The sequence below is a fragment of the Macadamia integrifolia genome, unplaced genomic scaffold (genome assembly GCF_013358625.1).
Source record: "Macadamia integrifolia cultivar HAES 741 unplaced genomic scaffold, SCU_Mint_v3 scaffold2300, whole genome shotgun sequence".
In the NCBI taxonomy this organism is placed as follows: domain Eukaryota; kingdom Viridiplantae; phylum Streptophyta; class Magnoliopsida; order Proteales; family Proteaceae; genus Macadamia; species Macadamia integrifolia.
The window spans coordinates 20,808-31,950 of record NW_024868624.1 but is presented as its reverse complement, the minus strand read 5'-3'; the positions used below and the strand labels follow the sequence as shown (position 1 = coordinate 31,950).

General features: G+C 36.0%; 1 protein-coding gene across 2 annotated transcripts; it reads left to right on the top strand.

Moving 5' to 3' along the window:
- On the top strand, nt 1-2,505 carry LOC122066254 (uncharacterized protein At4g26485-like). Of its 2 annotated transcripts, XM_042630079.1 has the most exons (4): nt 1-549; nt 1,712-1,910; nt 2,018-2,101; nt 2,203-2,505. In XM_042630079.1, the coding sequence occupies exons 1-4, from the start codon at nt 105-107 to the stop codon at nt 2,213-2,215; spliced, it is 741 nt and encodes a 246-aa protein (XP_042486013.1). In that variant the 5' UTR covers nt 1-104; the 3' UTR covers nt 2,216-2,505. The 2 variants fall into 2 exon arrangements, with proteins under 2 accessions (XP_042486013.1, XP_042486011.1); XM_042630077.1 differs by having other exon boundaries at nt 2,018-2,505.
- Nucleotides 2,506-11,143: the final 8,638 nt, after the last annotated feature.

The following is an 11,143-nucleotide window of genomic DNA, read 5'->3' as shown; positions in this document are numbered from 1 at the left end:
AGCATTTCTTAAGTCTCCCTAAGCTCCTCTTCCTCTTGCTGTCTCTGCAGTGCTAAGAGATCAGAGAAGAGCAAAAGGCTTAAATATTTCAGGTCTGTCTTGAAATGGGTCAGGTCCTATCTAACCTGTCAACAATCTTATTTGGAAGAAAAAAGAGAGCAGAGACAAATGATGAAGAGAATGTATACCATTCGCTTGATCACTGCCAAGAGGTGAAGCCATTATTTCATCCTACCTCTGGAAAGACCAGAGTTTCAGAAAAAGATGAAGGATCAATAGCTATCATTGTTGACAGTGGTGTTGAGGTTGTAGAAAAGATTAAACATATTCTTAATGTCTCTAATGGAGGTAAGATCAGAGTTCCCAAAGATGGTTCAGGATCGAAGGCAAAGAAAGGAAGAGTGTTGCAGAAAGAAAGAAGGATAAAGCACTACTGCAGTAGCCACAAGATCCTGCTGGTTGGGGAGGGAGACTTCTCTTTCTCTGCTTGTTTGGCCAATGTTTTTGGCTCTGCTGATAACATGGTTGCCACTTCTCTCAATTCAGAAGGTATAAGTTTCAAATTGGAATTAGATAAATAGTTAATTTTCTGTTGCTTTACTGAAATTTGGAAGAACTTAAAATTGTGGGAAGATCAATAGTTAACTTTTTGTTGTTTTGATGAATATTGGAAGAACCCATCTCTGTTTCTTTGTTCTGTTTCGGTAGAAATCTGTGGACCAAATGTGTCTATCCTGGCCACTTTTTTGCAGTTTATAGACCAAATTAAACCTATTTTTACTCTTCTTTTAGTTTCTTGACTAGTATTAACAGAACAACTAATTAGGTTGTTTAGTCCTTTTTCAATGCATGTTTCTGCAACCAGTAAATTTCCATTTTGCATTTTTGTCATAACATCACCTGGTTTTTTTCTTGCAAGTCATTCATTTTGCAGTCTCAGTGGGGACAAAACCAAAATTTAGTGTTAAAAGTTTCTTGGCTAGAGTAAAGAACAGAGAGTAAATTGGGTTAGAATGAGATTTAATAATTTTATTGCATTTCTGTAACCTGTAAACTATCCATTCTTATCATTCTTGTGAGATCTCAATAAAATAATGAGACAATTGCGTAAAATTTTTTGTGTGTGTGGCTCTGCAAGGTAAGTAAATCACAATCTTTTGTGTGGAACTAGTATTTTAAATGAGAAAACCTTCTTTTCTCTTATTTGCTTTCTAATTCTGTGTAATTTAACAAACTATTTTCTGAATTTTATCTGACCTAATCTAAATAAAAATGTTGGTTTATTTAGCAAAAATATATAGTACTGTGACCTATGCAAGATAAGATTTCTTTCCTCCTAATATGAGGGCTAGTGTAATTTGAAAGCCAGAGAAGACAATGGCTAGCTTGTCATTTCCATATATGGTTTGTCTTTTCATATGTAGGATTTGGAAGGTCATGTATTTTTTTTCTCTTTTTTTCTTTTAAAGTGCCAATGTATGAAAGGATGTAGCTATGAAATTTCAATCCTCCTGCATATTAGTACCCTCTCACGACTCTGTCAATTAAACTATGGAAGTTGAAACTCAACCATAAAATATGCATCCTCCCTTGTGTTGTTTTAGTACAAAGTCTATTCCAAGTGATGACAGACCTCGACATAATAGGTAAGGTTACTCCATTGCGACACAATGGTAGTGTCTATAATGCAACACTGGGGTTTGTATTTCAGGTTTCTTACAGAAAAACTACGGCAAGGCCATGTCCAACATCAGTGATTTGAAAAGTAGAGGATGTATGGTTCTTCATGGAGTGGATGCAACAAATATGTCAGACCATAAGATTCTAAAGAGTATGAGATTTGATCGGATTGTCTTCAACTTCCCCCATGCTGGTTTCTTTAATAAAGAGTCAAGGGAGACCCAGATCAGGTAAATGTTTGTTTAGATCGAAGTGTTAAATTTTATTTTTTTTATATGATTGTATCAAATTCCATTTATTTATTTATTTATTTATTTATTTTATTTAATATATGCAGTCGACACCAAAAGCTGATCACCTTGTTCTTCAAGAATGCCAAGAAGATGCTTTGTGAAGAGGGAGAAATTCACATTTCCCACAAGTCAGTAGGGTTTCATCTTAAATGGAATATAGAATCTCTGGCCTCACTTAATGGACTCACTTTTATAAAAGCAGTGGTATTTAATTTGAGTAATTATCCAGGTTACAATACTAAATATGGATTTGGAGGAGATGGAAACTTTGATTGCAATCCTAGCAAGACTTACGTTTGGACTGTGATAGAGACCATGGATGATGAAGAATACACTCAATAGCATTTTCATGAATGGGTTTGAGCAGTGAATGAGTTACCAATTCTTATAGGTCCTCCCTAGCTCACTCTTCTATGAGTTTGTGAAGATCCTCATATTATAGTAATGCTTAAGAAGTTTCCTTCACAGGATCTGTTTCACCCCCTCACTATTCTTAGATCTTTAATGTTACTTTTTTCCTTTACTTGGCCAATTTGGATTAAAAATTTTGGCCTATGAAAGAGTGCAATAATCATAGACATACCAATACACATGAGGGTATTTGACTTAATTAGGCTCTAATGTGACCATGTAGTATTCATGTAATGATTGGAATTAATACCTTATTTCACATCGCATAGTGAGGATGAGACACTTTGATATACTTATCAAAGCGATTTGGTGCATGCAACGAGTTTTGTCTTTTATTAAAGCGGATATTATCAGATTCAAATATCTATAATTGAATCATTCATGAATATTACTGGGATTTCACACAACAGATGAACATAATAATCTTATAACAAAAAGGAATAATCCAATATGAAGAATAATAGGCACTTGAGCACCATCTCCTTAACGGTTAGGTTTTGAAAATGAACTCTACGCAAGTACCTAGGTTTAGGTACGAGTGTATTTCTCTGAATTTGCATTCTCTTGTTTACATATAATGGGAAACCCAAAAGTCAATTAAAAGATTCAGTGCTGACACGTTTAATCTCAATCTTCTTTTAATTGGTTTTTATTTTGAATGGAGTCCAAATGTGGAGCAAACACCGTACGAAAGTCATTCTCGTACAAGGATTTGATCCAGACTCTTAGAAAAGATTGAACATATTCTTTCATATCTCTATTGGCGACAAGATCACAGTTCCCAAAGATGATTTACAAGAAGAAAGAAGGATAAAGCACTATTACAGTTCTCACAAGATATTGCTAGTTGGGGAGGGAGACTTCTCTTTCTCTGCTTGTCTAGCCAAGTTTTTCGGTTCTGCTAATAACATGGTTGCTACTACTCTCGATTCAGAAGGTATAAGTTTAAAATTTGAGTTAAATCAATTTTTTTAATTTTGTTCTGTTTCGTTGTAATTTGGAAGAACTTAAGTTAATTTTGTGTTGTTCTGTTGAAATTGAGAATAACCCATCTCTGTTTCTTTGTTCTGTTTTGGTAGAAATCCATGAACCAAATTTGTCTTTCCTAGACATTCAAAACCCACTTTTACTCTTTTAGTTTCTTGATCAGTATAAACAGCAGAACTGATTAGGTTTTTCCAATGCATGTTTCTGCAACCTGTAAACTTCCCATTTTCACATTTTTCACATTTTTCCATCTTTATTTGTGTGTTCTCTGTTTCTTCAAGATATGGAATAATATATTGGCAACTTAAGAAAAATTGCAGCTTTCAAATTTCACTAAACTAAGAAACTTTAACAGTAAACATAGTTTAACTCCATTTAGACTGCAAAGTGAAGGGCTCACAAGAAAAATAATTTCTATTATTCCATATCTTAGTTTAGCTTATAACTATGTTTATAGTTAAGCTAAAGGATATGACACAATTAACCTTTAGAAATAGATGGCTGGTTAGTATGGATAATATGTACAAACTCTGTTAATTCTCGATTTAGTTTTAATGTAGTAATTCATTTAATAAAACAAAATTTGAAGGGCAATGTATGCCTAAGACTGGGAGATTTTTTTTTTTCAAGGTAGGAGAGCAAGGATTTAGGGGATGGTTTTGGTATATAACAATTCGGATCGGATCGGATTGGTGGATGTTGGCTTATTTTGCCCTGTCTTTTCAAAAAGTATTAATTTATTATTATTTTATCCCTAAACCAATATGGTTAATTAATCTGAATCGATCATAGATCAATGATCGATCTCAATTAATACCAATTCAATACAACCGATACTTTAAACCATGTAGGAGAGAGCCTTCTCTGTTCCCTAATATATAATGTAGAAATTAAGCAGAAATTGAGATTTGGGGCCCAAACCCAAAAGCAAGTTTTTTTTTTTTTTTGTAAGAAAAGAAAGAGTCAGACATTAGGGCAAGTCCCAATCCAGAGTTTAGGAGTCAAGATGATGATGGGACAGAAAAATGGATTCGATCCATAAATTCTCAGAGGGCACCCCGTTTCACGTGGCCACAACCAATCCCTCGTCATCATCTATGAACGTCATTCACCAATCTGCTCACGGTGTAAGGAAGTATGATTTGGCTTTATTTGATTTGATTTTTAAGAATCTTATATACAAAGATTATTATTAATCTCTCCCACTGAAAAATCTTTCAAAGGAAGTTGTGGTCACCATGGATTTAGATTTTGGTATTGGTATTGGTATTGGTATTAGTATTGATATCGGTCTCTATGAATTTGGATTAGTATCGGAGAGAATCGGTCTGTATCAGTCATTTTTATCCTTTGATTTTCAAAAAAAGCACAATTCGTTTTTTACGTTTTTACTCTTAAAACGATAAGGATGACCGATCCGAATAGATTAATGATAGGAGATTGGGTATCAATTTCATCCAATGCCAATACGACACGGCCAAAACAATTCCGATACTTGAAACCATGGTGGTCACTCTAGTAGTCTAGTAGTTCAGTCTCTATATTCCCTATATCTACATCATTTGTAACGAGTGGTGAGATACAGTGACTATCGGACAGTTGAGAGTATTTGGACATATACCCCAAAGGGACTTTCAATCACCCGATGCTCACTACACCAATGCAGCCACTGTAGATGATTTTTATACGTTTTCCCTTATTCGTGGTGGAGGAATGAATTCAGCCTTTATTTGATTCAACCAAGTGGAAAATCATTCACTACTTCAGGAGGCAAATCTCATTATTCAATTATTGATCAAGATCGTCAACACCACGGCTTTTTTTCCCCCCCTAGTTAAACAAGAAACATATCGTAAATGCATTATCAAGGTCTAGATTTCGATTTTGCTAAATAATGATTGTGAGTCCTTATTGATGGTCATGTAAGGGTTCACTTTTGGCATTTTTTATTGTGGTTTGGCTGGATATCCCATCTTCTTTACTTTTTAATTTTTTTCTTCTTTTTTTTTTAATAATTTAATCTTTTAAGTAAAAAATAAAAAATAAATCTCTCTTATGTCTTCTTTCTGAAAAGAAAAATCTAAGGAGAGGGTGCCAACATTGCCAAACAGATACTTCATAATTTTTGTAAAAAAATCAATAATTCATCTCTTTTGATTTATTAGAAGAAAAAAAAAGTTTCATTTACCAATAGAGAAGAAAAAATCTCCACTTATGATATAACCACCAATCCAACATAACCCTTTTTCACCTTTTTGTTATACTCTCACTAGCGTTCTATTTACAAAGTCGAAATTAACCCTTTCAATCCAGGCTGCTATGGTATTGAATCTCCCTATTGCCATAGTGAGAACTGAGGGGATTCATCCTTCACCATGGGTGAAAAAACAAATAAATAAAAAATCTTGGATAACGGATGACTGGAGTTGTTATAGGGAAGGAACTAATGGGCAATCATCTATGTTTAGAGACAGAATCTTGTGCAGAGGGAGAAAAATCCTCTGCGATTCCCATCGCATACAATTATGTACAATACCCACTGCAAGAGTCAACACGTGGACGACTTGAAATAGACGGCTCAAATGCTTTGTTGATTGAAGCTCCATCAAAACCAGTTAGAAGCAAATGAACCAATCTGTCCAATGGATCAAACCGGACAAGTTCAATTTTGTGACTAATAGATTAAACTCTCGCTAGAAGCCACTCCCACGACATTGTCTCTCTCACCCCTCTCAACCCTAACAAGCTCGCTCTCATGAACGAGAAGCTCTGTTACCCTGTTACCCTAAGTCGATCTCTCTCTCTCTCTCTCTCTCTCTCTCTCTCTCTCTCTCTCTCTCTCTCATTCTTTGCTCATGAAGCTGTCGCTGATACTCTCAATTTGAATTGGTCCCCCAATATGAATAACAAGATTGGCAGAGAATCGAAGAGAAGAAATTGCTCTTTGGTTCTTCATTTCCTCTACTTGAAGAATGTTTACTCACTCCAGAAGTCATAAATGGTTAAATACAGAAGACGGTAGATAATAACAATTCACAACGAACCCATTCCAGAATGGCTAAAAAACATTATTAATCTCCAATTTTTAGGTAATTAGAATGTTTAATTATCTCTCATGAAGTTCTGGCAAAAGGGGAAAGTAGAAGAAGAAACAAGAGATGAGAGAAAAAAGCAGAATCTGACTCGCCTTCACTTGACATACATTAATTGAAACGCACCTCTAAATTGATGCAGTGGAAAAGGCCAAAGGACCCAAAGTTGCCCTATTCGAGAGAAATCGAGCGCCCTCACCCCTCACCCCATAAGACTCAGAGAGAAGCGGCAATTGTCAGTTCCGATAAAGTGATATATAAATAACCACCGTTCCCCAAGAAAGGCCTCTTCCACTTGCCGCCGAAGCGGTACTTAGCTACTTGGGTTGGGGCTAGAAGAAAAAAAAAAAAGGCTACTACACCCATAGCCACCAATAGCCTTACAGGCCACAGCGCTGCCTGGCCGGCTAAGAAAAGCAGAGATGTGATTGCAGAAACAGATGCAACATGCGACCAGCAGAAGGCAGCAACCCCTCCCCACCTCATCAAAACCAAATCATCGGTGGAGGATTTGTGGCCATTAATAGAGAGGGAGGTGGGTTTGGGAGTAGTTAGGAAGAGAGGAGAGTGAGTGAGGCTGATTCGCTCTGTTTTAGAAAGGGGGAAGCAAGCTCAACTGATGGTTCAAAGCGAGCGAGTTAGGGTAGCAGAGCTTTTCCTTCGTGAGAGCAAGCTTGTTAGGGTTCAGAGATGTAACAGAGAGTCAAAGAGAGGGGTGAGAGAGAGAGTGTCATGCGAGTGGCTTCCAACGGGAGAGTTGAACTGGTCCTGTTTGATCCATTGGATAGATCGGTTCATTTGCTTCTAACCGGTTTTGGTGGAGCGTAATCAACAAAGCATCTGAGCTATCTATTTCAAGTTGTCCACGTGTCAACCTCTGCAAGGAGTATTGTACAGAATTGTATGAGATGGGAATTGCAAAAGATTTTTATCCTGTGTAGAGCCAATCCCACAGGAAATTACCAACGACGACCAATACCATACTAGAATATAAAGTTACCACCACCCACATTCTCATACACATTTATGAAAGTCTCTCTCTCTCTCTCCATCAAATGAAATTTTTTTCTTCAGTGATAAGCAAAGAAATGAAAGTTAGATGAAGTTGCCCCGCCACGACATTATTATCTCGTACATTTAAAGAATACACACTTGATTTTTGCAGAAATCAAACCAAATCAAATCCAGCACTGTCTTCCTCACTTTCCCATTAAATGTTTGCAATTGACCTCAGCTTCTCACAATGGTTTATTTCACATTAGTAGATGATGAGCATCTCTAAACATTTCACTAAGTTCCTCTTCCTAGCTGTGTTTTCTGGGTTGACAAATCAAAGAAGAGGAAAAAGTTTACTGGTGCAGATCCTTTTTCCAACCTGAAAAGCTTCTTATTTGAAATGGGTCAGGTCCTATCCAACCTCATAAGCATCATATGTGGACGAAAACAGAAAGTATACCACGCACTTGATGATCACTCTGAAGAGGTTAAGCCAATTCATCCTACCTCTGGTTATGGAAAGACCAGAGTTTCAGAAGAAGATGAAGGATCAGTAGTTATTGTTATAACTGATGCTGATCAGGTCAGAGAAGATGTAGCAGAGCCACTTCCTCTTGTCTCTGGTGACCCAGAGACCAGGGTATCAGAAGATGAAAGGATAATAACTATCATTGTTGACAATGGAGTTGAGGCTGTAGAAAATATTAAAACTGTTACTGATGCTGAGGTCAGAGTAGATGCTGAGCCATTTCCTCTTCTCTCTGTTGACCCTAAGACCAGGGTTTCGGAAGTTGAAAGGGACAGAGAAGATGTAGAGCCATTTCTTCTTGTCTCTATTGACCCAAAGCCCAGGGTTTCAGAAGATGAAAAGGTCAGGGAAGATGTAGCAGACCCATTTCCTCCTGCCTCTAGTTACCGAGATCAGACTAAGGTCTCTGAAGATGAAAGTGGGGCTAGCATTGTTGATAATGGTGTTGAGGTAGTAGAAAAGATTGAACATATCATTCATATCTCTACTGGCGACAAGATCACAGTTTCCAAAGATGATTTACAAGAAGAAGGATAAAACACTATTACTGTTCTCACAAGATACTACTAGTTGGGGAGGGAGACTTCTCTTTCTCTGCTTGTCTAGCCAAGGCTTTTGGTTATGCTAATAACATGGTTGCTACTTCTCTCGATTCAGAAGGTATAAGTTTAAAATTTTAGTTAGATCGATTGTTAATTTTGTGTTGTTTTGTTGAAATTTAGAAGTACCCATCTCTGTTTTTTTTTTTTTTTTTCTGTTTTGGTAGAAATCCATGAATTAAATGTGTCTTTCCTAGACATTCAAAACTCACTTTTACTCTTTTAATTTTGTTATGTTTTGTTAAAAATCTCTTCTCTCATTTACTTCCTAATTATGTGTAACTTTGGCAAAAATCTCTTCTCTCATCCCTTTGGTTGTTTTAGCACAATCTTATTCTGTTCCAAGTAGCTATACTTTGCCTTCACCAATCTTGTATGGATTACTTTTCATTTTGGGTCTTCAGACGATATACATATATGCCCTCTAAATTGTAATGGTTTTAATGCAACAATAGAGTTTGTGTTTCAGATTTTTTTAAAGAAAAACCACCGGAAGGCCACGTCTAACATCAATGATTTGAAGAGTAGAGGATGTATGATTCTTCATGGAGTGGATGCAACAACTATGTCAATCATGAGCTCCTCAAGGACATGAGATTTGATCGGATTTACTTCAACTTCTCCTATGCTGGCTGGTTCAAGAAAGAGTCACGGGAGAACCAAATCAGGTAAATGTTTGTTTCGGGCGAATAACTCATTGTGATTTTAATTATCCCCTTGTTAGGACTCTTATGTGGGCTTAACTGACACTGATTGACCTATTAGGCCCAAGAGAATAAGGATCACTCTAATTAGGAAACTTCTAGCCCTATTCTAATGTGGGAATGGAATAGGGTTTAGAGATTATATTATATATAGAATACTGACGGTCCCTGCAGCTGTTACTCTCATAATAATATTTTGGGAGCACTGCTTTCTCACAAGAGCTAGTGTAGAGACAAAGAGAAGATCCTAGAATAAGAGGCTACAGAATATCTCAGTAGAAGGACCCATATTATGTGGTTCTTCATCATAGTTCACAGTGCAAGCGTCAACATTGATTTAGGGACTTCATTTACGCTCAACGGGTAAGTGATCGATTTCTTTCTATTATTCATTCTTGTATTCTATATATTGCAGGTCATTCAAATGATTCTAGATTTAGAATCACTATCAATTGGTATCAAAGCCTACATTATGGTGCTAGAATCAATAAATTATTTAAAAAAAAAAAAGGGTTTGGATTTTAATTTATGAAAATCATTGTTTTACTCTCTCTTAAAGGTCCTGTATGGGAAAATTTTTTTAATGAAAATTGTAGAGCACGAGAAGACGGTGGCGACAGTATGCCGCAAGTCACCGAAAGCCTCCAGACTCATCGGCACACGCCGCCGAAAACCTACTGCCAGAGGAGAAGAAATTTTTTTTTATTATTAATTAAAAAAAAAACTATCATGGCGAGTTATCGCTGGGTCAACTCGAAAACCCTACAGAGTTGACCCGGAGGTGCAGTGGGTCAACTCATAACCAACCCTGTTTGACTCGGTCAAAATTTGATCGGGTCATTGACCATTCGACCTGAATTTTGACCCAAATACCCGACCCGATGACCCTGAATTTGACCCAGAACTAATATACCCGAACCGAATTAGACCGCTTGGCCGAACCGGTTGGTTTGGGAAAACTAGATTGATTTTGATCCCTTTTTTTTTTTTTTTTTTTTTTTTTTTTGCAACTTCAAATGGCTCGTATAGGCAAATGTTGAATAATTTTTCATCCTGTTTTTTTGCGTTGAGTCCAGTTTTTCGTGTTCTTCGTTTTGATATATTATGAGCCTAGTTTTGGTCAACTTTTATGGTCTGTTTTGTATAAGTTACAAGTATGGGTGTTTAATGATTTTTTATAATTTTCCTATTAATTGGAAAAAATAAAAGAAAATCAATTCATACATTACTTACATATCAGAATATGAACTTGTTTATTATTGGGAATGATAGTTCATGCTTTTGTTTATGAATATTTTTTTATTCTTGCTTAAACAATCCCACTTTTAGTTGCTAGAATGAATTTGTAGACTATTGCAGTAAGATTTGATGAAATTCACCAAAAATAGTAAAGTTCAACCATATTGTAATAAAATACAAATCAAGTTCTTCTTTGTTTGAAAAGACAGAGAATAATGGTTGGTAGCAAGGTTGTTAATGCTCACCCAAATGTGACATTATCAAAGAGAAGTTAAAGTTAAAGCAAGTGAAAAACATAATAGGGATTTCTCAACCTAGAAGATGTTGTCCATCCAAAGATGGCGGTATTTTTTTGAAAATTAGAAGAAGTCTCACAGTAATAGCAGAAACTTGAGTGGACCAGTATGTTTCAGACCCAAAGGTCAGGAATGTAGTTCCAGTTGACACTCTTAAAGTAATTGATAATTGAGTATTGTAATGTTTAATTTTGCTAATTGTTACATGTTTATTCTTTTACATATATGTATGTATGTTAAATAGAATATTCTTTATTGAAATATTCAACATGATGTCTTCTAGTTTTGGTGTACTTGATATTCCAAAGTTTACTGGG